Source organism: Castor canadensis, chromosome 7, assembly GCF_047511655.1.
Source record: "Castor canadensis chromosome 7, mCasCan1.hap1v2, whole genome shotgun sequence".
Taxonomy (NCBI): domain Eukaryota; kingdom Metazoa; phylum Chordata; class Mammalia; order Rodentia; family Castoridae; genus Castor; species Castor canadensis.
Window position 1 is genome coordinate 9,804,558 of NC_133392.1, and position 18,878 is coordinate 9,823,435.

The following is an 18,878-nucleotide window of genomic DNA, read 5'->3' on the forward strand; positions in this document are numbered from 1 at the left end:
CTCCCTGAGAAATCCTCAGGGCGTGAGTCCTTTAGGGGAGACAGTCACAGTTCCTTGATATGAAAGACACCCCCAGGCTGGCTCTGGGTCTAGATGTCCAAGCAAATTCCCTCACAGACCTCCTGAAAGACAGCGCCTGGGACAGTTCTTCCTTTGAGAGTGCAGAGTGTAACTTTAGAGGTCATCTGGCCCACAGCTTCCTTGCTTCCTCTACTCTGTCATCTGCTGGGGTCTGTTACCCTTTCTGCTGAGTGTGAGACCCACAGCTCTGTCATCCCCAGCTCTGATGTGAGCCATCAAATAACACTTGGGTGTTCTGACATACACTGTGATACTGATGAACCTTGAAGACACTGTGCCTCCCAGCACAGGGCCTGGTAGAGAAATTCTAAGGAAGAACAATTTAATGGCACCAAGGATTAGGCGTCATGGGACAGTTCAGAAATGAATGTTGTAAGAGATCGACGCTGTCACACCAAGGGTGCCCTGTTACATTACATTCTGTCTCTGTGGCTGCCTCTGCAGATGCCCTCCAAGAATCACAAGAATGTGTGGCTTCTGCCCATGATGGGGACATATCACAGATCATTTCCCTCAAGAAGTCAGCAGGCTGGGCCCCCAGGATGCAGAGCATGACTGGGCAGCTGTCCTAGGTGTGTGTGGGAAGGGTGGGGAATGTGCCATTGGGTTTTTCAGGCTGGCACACACCCATGCAGGCACATGCTCTTGTTCTCTCTGCAAAGAGAAGTTCAGAGGAGGAATCCACTGAGTGTACAGGGAAGATGAGGAAGGCTCCCTGAAACTATCCTTAGTTAGGTCTGTAAAATCTGGGTCAGATTAGGACAGAGCACAGGAAAGAGAAGACTTAGCTGGAGAGGTCAGTGAAATCTAGAAGTTGGGGTTGTATGGGGAATTGGCTTTGCTGCCTGCTTTCAGTGACCTCCTTCCAATGAATGTCTGACAGGGACCCCTTCAACCATTAATAAATAAGCTAAAGACCAGAATTACAGGTCCATCATGATTTGCCACAACCCTGCTAACTCCAAGCGAAATGATGTGCCAGGAGGCCTAGAAGGGTCAAGTACAGCTCCACCACAGGTTGGCCAAAGGAGCCTAAGCAAACCCCTTCCCTTTCTTGGGCCTCAGATAACTGTAAAATGCAAGGGCAGGGCCAGCTCACCTCTAAGGGACACTCCAGCATCAACCTTCTTTGTTTTAGTAAGGGAGCAGTTTAAGAACTGGTGTGAACTTCACACGTTTTGTTGTCCTGGACCTTCTGAGTTCACCATGGATCCCAACTCGTGTGATCATAAGGAAAGTTCTACCCTGTTCTACAGAAGCGGGGTCATCTTCTCTACTTCTAATTATTATGGCCAAGTACACTTGGCCATATATGGCCACGTGGGATGGATTCTTCACCTTTCCAGAGGTCACTCAGCTCTAGCTCTGTCCCAAGCACCAAGAATAGGACACCTGGGGATAAGAAGAATGCAGGGGCTGCTTTCTAATCTCCTGCCCACCCTGAGCATACACAAAGCCATGTAGAAACTGAAGAGTCATTCCTAACCTTGGGGAGAGAGTTCCAGTTGGAATGTAACACACACTGTCACATCTAAGGCTAAAGGGAGAAAGTTGCAACCCAAAGTCAGATCCACACACAGCAGGACTGAAATCATCCCCTGTCCTGTGTACTTCATGCAACGCTCTGTGGGCCTTGCAAATACAGCATTTGTTTTTGTGTCACAGCTGACAGAACTATCACTACATTCCTCCTTACAGTATTTCTGTGGCATTTAATGCAAAGTAGTTTTTGGAATTGAAGTGAAATATCTCCAAGGTCATGTCTGGGGATTGGCACCAGTGAGAGGGGGGAGGATGTAAAGAAAGGGTGTGGGAGGGTGAATGAGGTGGAAATAGTGTGTACTCATGTACGAATACGGAAAAATGAGACCTGTCGAAACTATTCCAGGAATGGGGGGAGGGAGAATAAAGGAGAATGATGGAGGGAGTGCATTCAACTATGATATATTGTAAGAACTTTTGTAACTGTCACAACGTACAACAATAATAAAAAAGATTTTAAAAAGGAAATGAAAATATAAAAATAAAATAATTTTTAAAATAAAGTTTCCAGTAAAAGACATTAAACCATCATTCACTCAATACTTAGTGAACATCTATTAATTATTAGGGGCAGGAGTATAAAGTTAATAAGACACAGTCTGTGCTGAGAATGGCCAGTGTGGGAGCTGTACTTAGGAACAGAAAGTCCCAGTGTATGTTTTAATAAACATGTGAGGAGTTGTGTAGAGGTGTGCATGGGACACTTGGGAGTCCAGTGAATGGACGTGTGTGTTAGCCGGTGGGGAAGGGAGGTGCCCTCAGTTTTCCTTTGGGAGATCTGAGCTGAGGGGGAAAACACAGTAGGCCAATCATCCCAGCAAGATGGCTTTTAAAACCCCAAAGCTCGGAACTCTCAATAAGTAGGTTGAGATCATTAACTCAAAACAAAATCATTGACCACAGAAGCTATATTTTTGTATAAACTTCCATGGATTCCTAACCACGGCGGGCTGCTTCTCCTACCTTTCCTCCTTCCTCTCCCCAAACAGGTGGACCAGATAAATGAATGAATGGCCAGTGGCCATCTTTGCTCTAGCAGTCATTCTTCCCACTCCTTCTCCCTGGTACCGCCAGACAAACAGTGGCAACAGCTTCCTTGGCCACCTCCCTTTCTCCATCCAGTCTGTCCCCACTCCACTGGCAGGTAGAGCCTCGCCCACTGCTGACCCAACACCATCCACCTGCATTTCCTATCAAAGCCTGTGAGCTGCAGCTCACAGAAAGAAAGGAAGCCTGGGAGCCAATTATCTATGTACCTAGCTTAAGAACTCAGAAAAAGAATCACCGAGAGACAAAGGAAGTAGATGTAAAGAAATAGTGAAGATAACAATTCATAAACAAGTATTTTTAAAAATCAACAAAACCAAAAGGCTTTCTTTTAAGACACTAATAAAATAAAAGAATACCAATGCTGCTCAAGGACAATAAAAAATGAAATGTACAAATTACAAATATCACATAGGAAAAAGGGGGCTATCACTACAAATTATAAAGTATTAAAATATAATAAACATGTTACCACTTGAGCCATCTCTATGATCCAAAACTTTTTTTAAAAAAATAGAATTACCCAAAACAAATAAACACAATGATCATTTATAACAGAGACCATATTTGGGGCCATAAAATAAGTCTCAATTTTAAAGTATTGAAATCATGTGGAAAATTTCTCTGCTAACAATAGAATTAAATTAGAAATCAGCAACAAGATTTCTGGAAAATCCTTGAAAGTTTAGAAGACAACATACTTCATAGCTCTCCGGTCAGAGGAGAATGTAAAGAGGAAATTACTATTTTGCACTGAATGAAATTTAAAATGCAACATTATAATTTGTGAGAATGCAACTGAAGCTACAGTTAGAGGGCAACTTAAGGCAATAAACACTTAGAAAGAAGGTTTTACACCAAAGACTTAGGTTTCTATTTTATGAAACTAGAAAAGAACGAATTAAACATTTGACATAACAAATTATCTATTCTAATTTAAAAAACTCTCACCAAACTAGGAACAAAAGGAACTCCTTAAATATGGTAATGTATGATAAACATCTCACTCAATGGTAAAAAATTGACTCCTTTTCCCCCTGTAATCTAGAACAACACAAAACGTCCACGTTTACCGCCTCTGTCCAACACTGTCCTGGTCATTCTAGTCAGGCAAGAAGAGAAACAGACATAAGTATTAGGAAGGAAGAAGTAAATCTGCCTTTATTCACAGGTAATATGGCTGCCTGTATATGAAATCCTAAGGAATCTACAAAACAGCTGCTAGAAAAAAATCTACTCACTAATAAGTAAGTATAATAAGCTTGCAAAATACAAGGCCAATATGCAAAAAAGTCAACTGATATCTGTATATCTGGAAAACCAGAAATCAAATTAAACAACACCCTTCACAATAGTGTCAAGTATGAAAACCTTATAGAACAATTTTCTAGATGTGTAAGACCTACTATAAGACTTAAATCCCAGCTACTTGGGAGGTGGAAATTGGGAGAATGCAGGTTCCAGGCTAGTGTAAGCAAAAGGTTGGTGAGACCCCCATCTCAATAAACAAACTAGATGTGATGGTTCACCCCTGTTGGTAGGAGGATCACAGTCCAAGTCTCACCCTGGGCAAAAGTGAGACCCTACTTGAAAAATAAACTCAAAGTAAAAGAGCTCAAGGTGTGGCTCAAGTGGTATCTCCCTTGTCTAGCAAGCACAAAGCCCTGAGGTCACACCACAGTACTGGCCCTGCAAAAAAGTATAACCAGTTGTTAACAAATATATAAAAAGTAAATCAACTTTCAATTTACATTAAAAGAAAATAGGCAAACTAGTTCCATTATCCACCTATCAGAGTAGCAAAAGATTGCAGATACTAATTGCTGGCAAAGGTATGGAAAAACCAGAATTTCCATGCACTCCTGGTTAGGGAGCAAGTCAGTACAGTCCCTTTGCAAAACTGTGACAGTATTTCCTGAAGTTGATCTAATTTATGATGTATGACACAGTAATTCTACTCCTAGGTTTGTATACAACAAACACATACTTATATATACAAAAAGATATGTTCGAGATTGCATAAAATAGCACCATTTCCTGTAAGCATGAATGTCTGTCAATATCAGAAAAGATAAATAAACTGAGGTGGGATTGTGCAATAAAATAGCCATGGCTTATGCAACCCCATGGATCAGTTTACAGATACACTGCTGAATGAGAGAAGTCAAGACATTTGGAAAGCATATACTATGGGATCCTGCATATATAAAATTCAACTGCAGGCACGCTGTATCAATAGTAAAAGTAAAAGAAGTCAGGGTACTGTTCACCTTTGGGTGGGGGGTAGCAGCTGAGATGAGGTTCATGCTAAGAGGCCTGAGTTCCAGATACATAGGTGTGTCCACTTTGTGGAAATTCATGGAGCTGTTAGGCACGTTTTTGTACATATTTTACATTTGATTTTTTGAAATGACCCAAGCCTTGTATGCGCATATGAATAATAAAAGAAAAAAAAATTTGATTTTTTAAGTATTTTTAAAAGAATTGAGAATTTGCCTGCTTTAATTTTTTTTTTTACAGTTTTCCTTATCCTTAACCTATTGAGTGGAAATAAATTATTTTTCTTCCATGGATGAGGGTATCTGTTTTGCTTACATTTTTTTTTTCCTACAAGGAAATGTTAAAATGAATTCTGAACAGTGTATTTGTTTTTCTGAAATAACCACTGGGAGGAAAACAGTCTGTAGGTGCCAAGGTGAGTGTGTGTGAGCGCTAACTGTGAATGTGCTTGTGTGTGCACATAGGTGCATTCTGCATATATGCGTGTGTGTGTTCACATGTGTGCATCTGTGCAAGCACATGTTCCCATCTTAATCTATGTACTTAGCAACAAAAGTCAGCCTGAAGATGTCCCAAAACAGCTATCTGGGTAGAGAAACTTTCCATCCGTGTTCTGGGCACACAGTACATATTCAATAAATATTTGTTGAATGAACCAAAGGAGTGGAAATGGGGTAGAAAGGCTTAGACATGTGTCTTTATTCGCTCCAGGTTTGTCTGCTTGTCTTAGCATGCAGCTGGGACAGACAGGGAAGGGATCATCTGAACTGTCTCACACAGTCGCCACTTTCAGCCCTCCATTCAGACACTGACTGACCCAGCGGGTCCATCCCAGAAGACTCACAGGCCTTTGCTGGCTAGAGTTTGTGTTACAACAATCTAATTTTGGAGGTCCCCATAAAGTAATGGCCTCCAGCTGTCCTCTTTACCTGCTGTTCCTCCTCCCCAAGAGATGGCTTATAGAATACTCTGTCACTTCGATTATTTCATCAATATTTGCAACTTTAAAACTGCCAACTAGCTCCATTCTTACTCCCAAACCTGCTTCTCATCTCCAAGGACCTGCTCCTGTGTCTTGCCTTGAAGGGCTTCTAGCATGTCTGCCATCGGCCACTGAGACAACCTCAATTAGCCATCCCCATGGCCTCAACACCCATGTGGACCCAGTTCTGGCTCAGGCTGGCTGGGAATCCCCACAGGCGCCATTCACCTGGGAGCAGTGTCTGGTGGCCAGCAGCCTTGCTAGGCTAGAAGCTGCAAGACCCTGCACTATGGCTTGTCAGCATGTGGGTCATTGAAGAGAGAGGACAAACATGGAAGCATTGGTGCCACCAATCTCATGTCCCGGACAGATGCTCCTCACCGACCAATAGGCATTACCCATCCATAAAAACAGAAACTTGTCTGCAACCCTTCTCACCTCAAGTGGCGACAGGCACAGTGTTCTCTGAATTTTGCACCAGCATATTGAGACCCCCTTCTTTCAGGGGAACTGAGCACATAAAAGCGTTGATGGACTCATCAGTCAGTAAGCTATTATTTGTCAGGCAAGGTGCCAGGCAAGTTGGGGGTAAGGAGAAGGCTCATAAACCCTTTGTCTTTTTAGAGTTTTTTGATACAGGGTCTCACTCTGCAGCTCAGGCTGGCCTGGAATTTATAATCCTTGTGCCTCAGCCTCCTGAGTGCTGGGATTATGGTTCTGTGCCACCATACCAGCTCATAAATCTGCTCAAGCACTTGTAGAGACAGGATGTGAATATGAACCAAGGGGCTTCTCTGTGGCTGGTGAGACAGCTCTTTTGGAGTTCCCGCCATGGACAAATGGAGAAAGAAGGCAGTGCAGGCACGGGTGGGGCGGGCAGAAGGAATGAGAGCAGATACCTGAGTGAAGGAGACTCATTTGGGGATGGAGACCCCTGTCGAGGGCTCACCTTAGAGATGCCACTGCAGTGGAACAGAAGAGTGAGCTGGGAGGAGGGGGACCAGCCACAGTTTTAAACACGAGCCTCAGGGTCCTCTGAGCTGGAGGCCATGGGCAGAGTGAGCCTGGGTAAGGAACTTTTGCTGGAGAGAGTGGAGGTCAGGGCAGAAAGGAAGGTGAGGCAGAAGGGGCCCAGGGCAGGCAGTCCTGTTAGCTGGCTGTCTGAAATACCGGCACCACCATCATGGTCTCTGACCTGCCCGTCACTGCAATGGGATGACTTATTGGGGGAATACTGCGTAGAGGTGGTGGGGTGCAGATCAGATTTGAGCCAGTGTGGATTCAGAGGGAAAGTGAAATACCTCTGAGGGTGAGCAATCCCCACCTGCATCGTAGGCTGGGGAGGAACCCTGAGGCTCAGAAGCCCCCAGAATACCACCCTTGGTGGAGGGGCCACACCTCTCAACCCCCTCCTTCTCATGTGTCTCTCTCCCAGCAAAACCACAGCTGCAATGAATCACTCCACACTAGTGCTCATTTCCTATCCCTAGTGCCAGGACAAGAGCTGACCTGCAGCCAAGAGGCAGTTTCTCTTGGTGTGCATGACTCATGTCTCTGGGCTATTAAAAAGAGGGGAGGATGGGCTAAAACATCTAGGTTCAAAGCAAATTATATAGAAGCTAAGCACAGCACGTAGAACACTGGCACTGAGTACCACTTTCTCCAAATAACAAGACTGAAAAAAAAAATGGGCTTTTCACTTAATGTGGTGCCAGGATGTTCCAGGAATGGACTAAATGCCTCAAAACGATATAAATGAAACTTGGCTTAACCGGGCCACCTGCTGCTTGCGATGTGAAGACGTGTTTATCTGCTTACACTCATGCACAACAGGACTGTGCCTCACCATGCCTGGAGTCCCCATTCCTGCTTCATATGGGGACAGAAACATGAACCTGATGAGAAAGCTGATGCTACCAGTGGTTTCCCATCAAGGGCAGACCCTCTGAGGGCTGTCCCCACCTGGGACTGTCTCTGGCTACAGGGCCCCCATCCTCCCCAGCCAGCTCGGATGACGTGGTGTGACTTCACAGTTTCCATAGCAGTGTTGTGGTCTGGTTCTTAATTGTGCCCCTAAGGCACAAATGTTAAAGGCTTGGTCTCCAGCCTGTGGTGCCACTGGGCAGTGGTGGGACCTTTAGGAGGTAGGGCCTAGTAGAAAGAGGTTGGGTTGTTGAAGCTGGTATTGGGATCCTGGTCTCTTTTTTTTTGCTTCCTGGCCACCATGAGGTGAGCAGGTTGGTTCTACCAGGAGCTCCCATGGTCATCTTTTGCCTCACCACAGGCCCAGAAGTCAGTCAACCATGGATTGAAACTGGGAGCCCAAATGAACTTTTCCTACTTAAAAGTTGATTATCTGTGCATTTTGTACCATGGGTGGAAAGTGACTAACACAAGAGGCTAAGGAAACACAAATGGAGCCTTATAGCCAGCACTCACTCCTTCACCCCATACTGCCCCATGTCCCCCAAACAGCCACAGCAGACCTTGCTAGTGTGGACGCTCTAGGAGTGAACAGACAAAAGACACTCATAGGCAGAGGGGCACATGGGAAGTGGGAAGATAGTGCCTTACAACATAGTTTTAGAAGTTCTTGGCTAACAAAAGAGAGGCAGCCTCAGGACCTTGCTAAACCCGGTGCCCAAGAAGCTGGGCACAGAGCCTGCTGGAGTGGACATAAGACAGGAGTGGGCAGCAAAGCACTATGGGCTTTGGCAGATCTGGGTTCAAGTTGGGCTCCATCCCACATCATGTGTGCTCTCTGACAAGACACTTCATCTCTACCTCACTTTCCTCATCTGGAAAATGGAAATGCTGATACCAGCCCCTTAGCATTACCTGAGGTAATGAGTAGAAATGAGACTTACTTCAGAAAGCATATTCGAAGGGTGCCCAGGGTTGCCACTGTAATTACTTTTCACTGATATGTTGCAGTCTATGGATTTTAGATCTTTTAAATTTAGAAAATATAAGAAACTAAATTAATGGCTAAGAAGTCTTTACACAGTCAGGCATTATTTTTTTCATTTATCCCCAAACTCCAAAATTCTATCTGCTAAATAGTGAAATATAAGTGTGAATACCTGATCTGATTTAGGTATATTAAAAATGAACTTTTAAAAGTCAATGTAGTATGGTAATTCTCTCCTCAACAAAAGGAGTGCCTTTGTATCATGCTTGTGACTGGACACACAAATTCTCAGGAACAATAGCTCCTCCTTTTCTAGGTAGCTCAGTGGTTTGAAGGCAAAACCACGTAAGGAAACTGTCTTTTATCTCCTTTGGATGACACCGTGAAAATCGTATCATGGACACTATTCCTCATGACATGAACCCACAGGGTAGTACATTTCATTAATCAACACTAAAGTCGCGTTACCTCTTGAAAAATGCCAGCATGGTCTCGTGGATGGGAATCACCTGAAGCTTGGTATTGAGTTGCAAGTAGACCCACAAAAGTAAGGTTTTCAGAAGATGGAACTCACTGAAGGTAAACAAACTGGTCAAAATAAAAGGGGGAGAAGAAGTATTAAGAATAACGAAAGAGCCCACACCATCTGTAAGAAGATGAAAAGTGAACCTGGCCACAAGATGATGCCAGCCCAGTGTCTGCAGGCGACCTTACACAGTGAGAAATTGAATGACTTGCTCAAGGTCACTCCAGGGACTTGAACCTCAGCAACCTGACACTGGGCCCTCACTTTCAGCTACCCACTGTGATGCTGCAAAACGATGTCACCATTTAAAGAGCTCTCACTAAGTGCTAGGTGTTCCCAAAATGTTTTCCATAGATTTTTAAGATTAATTTCACACCACAGTCCTGTGAAGTTGGGATACAGACCTTACTTTGATGGGTGTGGAAATTGAAACCAATCCTATGTTTGTTTAAATGTTTAATATTGTGTTCGTTCTGATTTTTTTACACTAATTTTGATTTTAAAATATTGCACAAAAATATACTTAATCTTAATGAGTTATTTTAGTGCCTCCTTTAATTTTGTGCCCAAAGTGATTGCTTCATGGGCCTCACCAGATCCTGGCCTGGATTGAGAGCTAAGCATAAATAATTTACCCCAGGTCATATGATCCTGGGTTCAGGCCCAGGGATGGGTCAGGAACCTCTCGGATGTTGCTAATCTGTCCTGTAGTCGTGATTTCCTTGGCTATGAAAGGACAAAAACAGCAGCTGCTCCCAGAGAAGCTGCGAAAACCAGAGGCGGTGACTCAATGTATGAGTTTCCAATTGTTGCTGTAACAAACTTTCCCAAGCAGAGAGGCTTAAGACAACATAAGTGTATTATGTTACTCTCCTGGAGGTCAGAAGTACAGAGTGATTACACTTGGCTTCCACCGGGATGTTGGTGGGGCTGGTTCTCTCTGAAGGCTCTAAGTAGAATGACATCCCTACCTTTCCCTGAGTCTAGAAAGCATCCTCCTTCCTTGGCTTGTGGGGCCCTTCTTTGAGCTTTGAGCCAGCAGCACAGCCTCTTCCAGTCTATTCTCCCTCTGGCTGTGACTCTTTTGTTTCCCTCTGCACATTTAAGGGACCCTTGTGTCAGGGTGCCAATGCTCAAACCTCTACTCTTAGCTACTTGGGAGGCTGAGATTGAGAGAATCATGGTTCAAGGCCGACCCCAGTAAATAATTTGAGAAACCCCATCTCCAAAATAACCAGAGCAAAAATGGACTGCAGGTGTGGCTCAAATGGTAGAGTGCCTGCTTTGCAAGCATGAAACCCTGAGTTCAAAACCAATCCCACCAAAATATAAAAATAAAAAGGATCCACGTGATTATGCTGAGTTCACCCAGACAATCTAGGGTAAACTCCCATTTTGAAGTCAGCTAGTTAGCCACCTTCATTCCACCTGAAACTTTAATTCCCCTTTGCCATAAAGTCTCACATATTCACAGGTTCTAGAGATTAGGTTGTGGATATCCTTGGGGCCATTATTCTGCTGACCACGCACAAACAGAATGCTTAGCCCAGTTCCTGGCACATCAGAACACACTAATGGCTGCTCTCACTCAAAATGGCAAGGCTGGGACCTGCTCCAGAACCCACACTGTGGCCTCTCCTCAACAACCTATGATGTCAGCTGCTTCATGAGGTCAGCTCTGTAAAGCAAGGACAGTTTCTCCAGCAGCCTCTACTGACTTGATTGTCTACGGAGCTTCTTAAACCCATTGATATTTTTAGTCTCTCACCATGGATGAGGCACCTTGGCTATAAAATATGTCACAGCCTCTTTGTTCACCACTGTAAGGGGTCATTGTGGGTGGAACCCAAGTTAAGTGTTACTCTAAAGTACAATGGTAACGTCACCTGCTCACCTCTCACACTATTTTTGGACAGAGTAGAACTGTTTCATTCTTCTTATTTGGTTTTCAGGCTACCTGCAGATGCATGGGGTTTGAGCTGGCTTGATGGGACCGAGTTGGTCACTGTCTAGGCCACAAAATTAAGGCAGGACAGAGAGACATTACGCAGAGCCACTGGATACGATGTTCCCACAAAAGAACTTGTCACTTGGGTAGAGGAAACTGTGTGACTTCGAGAATAGACTCCACGCTTAAGGTCCACACTTGACTTCCTTCAGTTTCTTGGAGATTGTACAGAGGAGGGGCTAATGCCCACAGGCGAAGCCACTGGGCTCCATGGCTCAGACCCTGGTTTTGTTTATGCAGAACAATTATTGAAGGAAAGTGATCTACCTTTAAACCAGTGACAGTCTCCAAAAGTATCAGTTTCTGCAGAAAATAACCATGCCAGGACATTCACCTAAGCGCTCTGATGGCCTCCATCAAGAGAAGACAGACCTCATAGTGACTGCCAACAGTCACTGGGACAGAATGCCTGTGTTGTGCGTGTTTACTGGTGCTTACTACGGCCCCTGCAATGTAATTGAGGTTTGTTCTTTAGGAGAAAATGAATGCTTTTCACAAGGCAATGACTTTTTATTTTTAATGAAAATGGCATATGAACAATGAGCCTCCTTTCTGATTATAGACCATAGAAGGGACAGCCATTGCAACATTGACCACCATATCAGAAATCAAAAGGCCTTTAGGAAAGGAATGAAAAGACATTGCTGTGTTTTCGTTCTGTAGAGCTGTGCACAACAATTAAAATTTTAAATGCTAATTAATTACATCAGCATGAACAGGGTGAGAACAGGAGGCATGGTCTTAGTGACTAAGTCATAGAATTCTCATCTCTGTGAGTTGATTGATCTGCAGGTTAAACCCTTACAAGACAACATTACGCACTGTTCATGGATGCACACGACTGCAGTGAGCACTTAGTCACGCAGGTCAGCTCCACGCAAGTTCCTGACTATGGTTCTGTAGTCTTTAGGAAGGGAATAGGACTGGGGAGGGGACTAGAGGTGACCTGCTTCATTGGTAATGTTTAATTTCTTAATTTTTGACAAAAAGCTACTATTTGTTCATTTGGGGAGGTGAATACATTTGTGTTTTGCATAATCCTCCCTACCTTTATAAAATTTTTACAAGAAAAAACACTAAGATCAATATATTGATTGATTGTGACCATTGATAAGGAAAGAGCAGGCTGTAATGACCACAACATGAAGGCCACTCTGACCTAGCTTCAAATCCCAGCTCTCCTGTTGCATGTGGAGTGAGGTTAGCTAATCTTTTAATTTCCTGCAGTCTCCCTTTATTATTTTTTTTTCCTTTTTAAATTTTTTCTTTTATTCATATGTGCACACAATGTTTGGGTCATTTCTCCTCCCTTCCCCCACCCCCTCCGTTACCTACCCTTCCACTTCCCTCTGCCCCCGACCCCCTCGATACCAGGCAGAAACTATTTTGCCCTTATCTCTAGTTTTGTTGAAGAGAGAGTATAAGTTATATTAGGAAGGACCAAGGGTTTTTGCTGGTTGAGATAAGGATAGCTATACGCACTCTCCCTTTCAACAGGTGAAAAGTGCAGGTGACAGCCCCTACCCCACTGGGTTGCTATGGCAATAAATAAGTCTGGATAGCCCACTCAACAACGCTCAGTAACTGGTAAGCATTATTACTGTTCACCAGAGAGCATTAGCTTTCAGAACTATTGGAGCCTACTGCTGTTCTGGAAGGACAGTGGGGACAGCTCACCGTCACACCCTGCAGGGAAAGCTTGGGACAGGCGTGACAAGGACCACAGAGGTGCCTTTTCTTACGGATTCTTGAGAGCAGATACTTGGCTCATGGACAGGAAGTCGGGAGAATTGAAAAGAAGGACACAGGCCCCCTTGGCAAGACAGGCCTGTGGAGAGAGGAACTAGATGGTCCCCTGAGGTCTCCTCCTCCCCAGTCCCCAGGAGGTGGCTTCCAGGAAAACAGAACTTGGAATGAAGTTTTCATAAATTAGAGTAATGAGAACAGGTGAACCTGGTGGTGACCTCTGAGGAAAAATTTAACTGAAAACCAAATAGCTAGGCAAATAAATTAGAAACAGAGGTCCCAGAGGTCAGGAAAACCGTGTATTTGTGTATGTCTTGCCCCAAGTTGTTCATTAAAATGGAAAGCAAATTCCAGAAAAAGATGACGTCAAAGGCCTTTGGACGGGAAAGGCTGAGTGGTCCAGAAGTTGAAGCATATGCTAAGGGAGGGTGTTGTTCCAAACACCTGCAGCCACAAGCTGGGAGTCAGGTGACAATGGTGGCTGGTGAGTCAGTCAAGTGGGGCTAAGGGATGAGCCATCCTGACCTTGGGGTTTGGCATTTCCACACTGCCCACTCTGGGGCCATGAGATTTCTCAGGACACCAAGTCTTCCATGAGTTCTTCCCAGGTGCCGGGAAACCTCAGCTTCCATGACGAAAAAGAAGGATGCAGCATTCAGGGAAGGATGGGGACTCCGAAGCCAGTGGAGGCCCTACCTGGCCCTTCCTTAGCCATCTTATCTCAGGGAGAATAACTAACCGTGCCAACAGTGTGGAGTTGTACAGACTGAAAGGGACATTCCACTTAGTACTGCACACACCAAAAACTGATCCTTTCACAGTTAGCTGGAGGAATGTTTCATTTATATTACATGGGGGCCATGGTGCCAAGTTCACCAGCCAGAAGCCTGGACCTCAGCAAGGACCCAAAGACAAGGACCCCAAGGCTGGTTAATTCCTATCATCACCCTTCTTACACACTCTGCCTTCCACCTCCCACAAGCTGTAAAGCAGGTGGCTACTGCAGGTCATCCTTGGATAACGTGACCATTTGAGGTGCTGTGGGCCCCAGTCACACACACCCTGCCCACTCCAGGGCATGTGGACTGAGGGCATGCCTCAAGCCACACAGGCTCTTCCATCCTCAAGCAGGATAGCTCTGGTCTGTGTGTACAGATACCTCCTGCACAGGGCCAGAGGGGCAGGACCCAGTTTCCACCTCAGTCACATTTGCCAGACTGGAGTCTAGACATCTGACATGTAATGCTTTTGACCTCTTTTCCTGCCCAGTAAGCATTTGTCAGAACTGTGCCATCACCAGTTTTCTGGTTGTGGTCAGACGTTTTTTCATCTTTTTTTTTTTTTGGTTAAATGCTAGCAGGGTGGGACAGCTCAGCCTTTCCAAGGGAGGGACGCCATGTTTATCTTCAATTGCATGACTTTTGCTCTTTTGGAGGCTGGGGCAGAGGGTGGGGGTACATGAGTGAGAAAGCAGAGGGGACCAGAGCCCAGTGCCCCACGCTGTTATGAGCTCAGATTAGATAATGTGCACATGGGAGCTGGACAGTCCTCTGAGGCATCTCTCATCTCCACCTCAACTCCAGGACTCTGTCTTGCCAACCTCACATCTCTGTAAATGTGAGGATATGCATACCACTCAGTAATTCCAAATCCATAGAATAGGGTATTTATTTATCTAGGAGAAATCTTTTTAAATCTAATTTCTGAAACAGGACACTTACTGCTACAGTAACACGAACAAACACTTATTTTCTAGTAAACCACTAAGACTTTTAATAGAATTTATCTACTTTTGAAATTCACCCAAGGGGAACACAATCTTGGAAATCCTTGACAATGGGTGCCAAGAATTATTTAAATAATAGTCTCAACTAAATAAAACTAAATATAATATGTCATCCTAAATTAAACAATCCTGTGCTAGAGGGGAAAAAATGCTAGTGAGTGCAGTGTTGGGTCAAAATACCAAAGTATCCTAGTGAAGTTGATAACTGCCCTGTGTTTATATTAGACAAATTGCTTTTCTTAGGAAATAATTTTTGAAACATTTGGTATAAAAGAGTATTATGTCATGCAACTCACCCCCAAATAATTCAGGAAAAGTACATGTATGTGTAGCACACATATAGATGTAAATGATAAAGCAAACAGGACAGGAATTGGGGATTAGGGTGACTCGGGGTATACAAATGGTCCCCAATTTATGATGATTGGATTTATGGTTTTTCAACTTGGTGATAGAGCAAAAGTTCTACCCAACAGTAGAAAGCAAAGTTGGAATTTTGAATCTTGACCTTTTCCCAGTTTAGTATGTTCCGTCCTTCCTTGTGATAATGGGCAGCTCCCAGTCAACCACATGACCACAAGGATGGACAACTGCACCCTATGGTGTGTTGGGTTGCTAGGCTGTGATGTGCAGTTCAGGTGGTTAGGTGTGTTCTGTGAATTTTCAACTTAGGGTCTTTTCAACTTGAGATGGTTTTGTTGGGATGTAAGTCAAAGAACATGTGTTGGACTGGCAGAATAGCTCAAGTACTGGAGTGCATGCCTAGCAAAGAGCATCTGTACAGATACTGTTTGTACTGTTCTTGTATTTCTTTAAGTTTGAAATTATTTTCAAATAAAAATTTTTTTGAAAGACTAATAAAAACAGAGTTGGGTAGGTGGCACATGCCTGTAATCCAGTAGGACCTCCACTAGGGAGGAGCATGAGTTTAAGACTAGCCTAGACTATAAAATAGTGAGACACTGTCTCAAAACACCAAAAAAAAAAAAGAAGAGTAATAAAAACAAACAGAGGGGGCTAGATGTGACTCAAGTGGTAGAACAACTGCCTAGCTAGCACAAAGACCTGAGTTTAAACCCCAGTACTGCCCCAAAAGAACATGGAAAGTCCTTTGGATTTAGTAATTTCTCTTCTAGAAATTTCAATGCCAAGAGATAAAGATGAATGATGTACACTGAAGCATATTCATTGAGGAGCCATTTGTAGTAGTAAAACTCTGGAAATAAGCTAGAAGTCAAGCATAGGAAATGGTTCTGTGAACTATTTGAAGGGAGGAGGAGATGGAGCCTGCAGGGACTGGTGTTTCAGGCAGGAGGACCTGCACATACAAAGGCCTACTTGGGGAAAGCTTACCAAGGGAACTGAGGAAGGTCCCTGTGGCTACTGCATGGTGCCTGACATAAAGGAGCTAGCCACGACTGAAAGGGGTCCAGACCAGAAGTAAGACACCAAGGTAGAGGGACACAGAGACACAGAAGTTTGGAGGTGGGTGCCCAGGGCGAAAGGCTCATAGGCATGAGATCAGTTTGGAAACAGAATTGGCCTCCTGGTCAAGGTGAGGCCAATGTGGTGTCCAGAAGACTCTCAAGGTTCTAGCTTGAGCAGCCTGTCAATGGTCTAGAACACTTGGGGTGCAGTCAAGAGCAGGGAGCACTGAGAGTCAGGTTTTTGCCTTAATTATCAGAGAGGTACAGGTTGTCCACCTGGCTTAGAATTATTCACAGAAGAGTCATGGCTGCAAATACAAACTGGTTTAGGGTGAGAGGTTTCATTGTCTTTTTTCTGCCTCTCCCTCTTTTCCAAATTGTCCAGGATTCTTTTTTAAATTACTTGGGCAACAGTCTCACTTTTCTCACCCAGGTAGATGATGAGACAGTTGGCCTCCAGAAGGCCCCTACCTAAAAAGATCACGAAGGGGTCTCTCCCCTCCCCAGACCCACACACAGCATCCTGAGTATTGCTCCTACCTGAGGCCTGGCTGACCAGGATAGCAGGAATTCTGGAGTCAAGGGTGACACCCCCAAGACCATGAGAGGAGTATCTCCCATTATGAACCACCTCCCTGCTTCCTCCCATGGCCACCCTGGGGTCAGCACCTGGGGAACCAGCTCTGACCTGGGGGACCTCAGCACCTTGTGGAGCAGATCCTGAGGGATTTGCCGGAGGTGGATCTGCGTCCCCATCAGAGGGACCAAGTTCATTTCCAGCCACTTCTCACAGGCAGTGGTAAGCTGCTCTTCCTTGTACTGACGAGACAAAAGCAAGGCTCTCAGCGCCCTCTGCTGGCTGGCAGTGATGCTCTACACACACACACACACACACACACACACACACACACACACACACACACACACAGTCATGCTGCAGATGGGCCAAATTAAGCAGGGGATGTTTAGGATAATCAGAGCATTCAGTGGATTTGAACCTGTCCTCACTGCAATCCCGTAAGGGGAGTTGCTAATTATTCCTGTTTTACCAATGGAAGAGAAGTTGAGGCTCCAAGGTTTCTGCTCTTTCTGTGGTCACACACCAGTGAGGCTGAGCTAGAAGCAAACTCAGGTGGCCTGACCATGGGCCCTGCCTGCTGAGATGTCTGGGCTGAGGTCAGTGACTGATCACAGGAGGCCTGGGAGGGCGACCCATGCCGAGCTCTGTGACACACTTTAGAAGTAAAAATTCAAGAACAGGGGAAATGGGGAAAGCTCTCTGGAGTCAGGGATCTTGAGAGGGTCTTAGTGTACCTCATAGCCTGGGATTCTTTTGGGACCAAAGACTTGCTAAGAAATGCCAGCCAGAATGCAAAGATGTCTCCAAGAGTGACTTTCGAACACCGTGGAGTAAAGGTGAGGACCACATGGTTCTTTGGCAAATAGGTATCCAGAACATTCTTAGATGAAGTTTTAAGAGCACTGTGATGTGCTGGCTTGGGGTGAATCGAAAGTTACCCTGAAACAAGTCTGTCTCATGGTAAATGTGGCTGCAGGGAGGCTGGAATCAGGAGGCCTGAGGCTGGGACCCAGCACTGTCCCTTGGCTGCTGGTCACCCTGGGCAGTTTGCTCCCTTTATTGAGTTCCCATTTTCTCCTCTGATAATGACAGCTGGATTTGTTCCTAACATCTACTCTGGTGGGGTGGGGGCAAGGGGTGGGACAAGATGTCCTAATTCTAAGAAGACTCCTGGAAGGTTTTGCTGTTTTGGTGAGAAAGCCTGTGCTGTTCACCCTGCCCCTTCAATTCCCAAGACTAAGGCCATTCTACACTTTTGCTGCTAAAGCATCTTTTCAAAAATATATGTAAAAAAGCAGATGTGCTCACTTAGCAAAATAAAATATTACTACCCTTAAATTGGAGACTTTGAATAGATTTTTTGTTCTTGTGTTTTATTTTGGTGGTTCTTGGAATTGAACCCAGGGCCTCTTGCATGCTAGGCAAGCAAGCACTCTATCACTGAGCTACATCTCTGGCCCTTGAATAGATTTTTTTTGGAGCTGGGTCTGGTGGGTGAAATCCCAAAGTCTAGACTCCCTTGAAGCCCCCGTGCCTCAGGGTCACAGGACCCCTCCAGGTGTTCTCACCTTGCAGCCAGCCAGGTAGAAGTTCTTGATGGTGCTCGGTGTGAGTCCATTCATCATCATTATCACACACCTGTAGAGAGAGAGCTGCTGATTCTGGGAAATGATCAGGTTGCTGTCAGAAAAGTGGGGGCCCCAGAGGATTTCAGTGAAGTCCAGGATGGCAGTGGAGACCTCTCATAAGAAGAGAGCCTTGTTTTAGGGGTAGGGACATTTGTCCTGTGTGGAGAGCAGAGTAGGAGAAGCCTATGAGGACATAAGCACAGCTGTACTCAGTATTCTGCAGGCTGAGATTGGCACAGCCTCAGCCACATAATAGGGTGAGAATAAGATGCAGAGCAGCTGCTTTTCCTAAGATGTTTATGTCAAATAATCTGTAGGCTGAGATTTGGCACAG

The 18,878-nt window shown here is 44.8% G+C and overlaps 1 protein-coding gene across 1 annotated transcript in view; it reads right to left on the reverse strand.

Moving 5' to 3' along the window:
- Btbd16 (BTB domain containing 16) overlaps positions 1 to 18,878 on the reverse strand; it is a 45,425-nt gene that overhangs the window by 10,702 nt on the left and 15,845 nt on the right. Inside the window, exons 6-8 of the mRNA XM_074078158.1 lie at positions 18,485 to 18,554; positions 17,025 to 17,155; positions 9,312 to 9,431 (exon numbers count right to left, since the gene is read on the reverse strand). Of these exons, the coding sequence (XP_073934259.1) occupies positions 9,312 to 9,431; positions 17,025 to 17,155; positions 18,485 to 18,554 (321 nt within the window). The remainder of the gene's footprint in view (positions 1 to 9,311; positions 9,432 to 17,024; positions 17,156 to 18,484; positions 18,555 to 18,878) is intronic.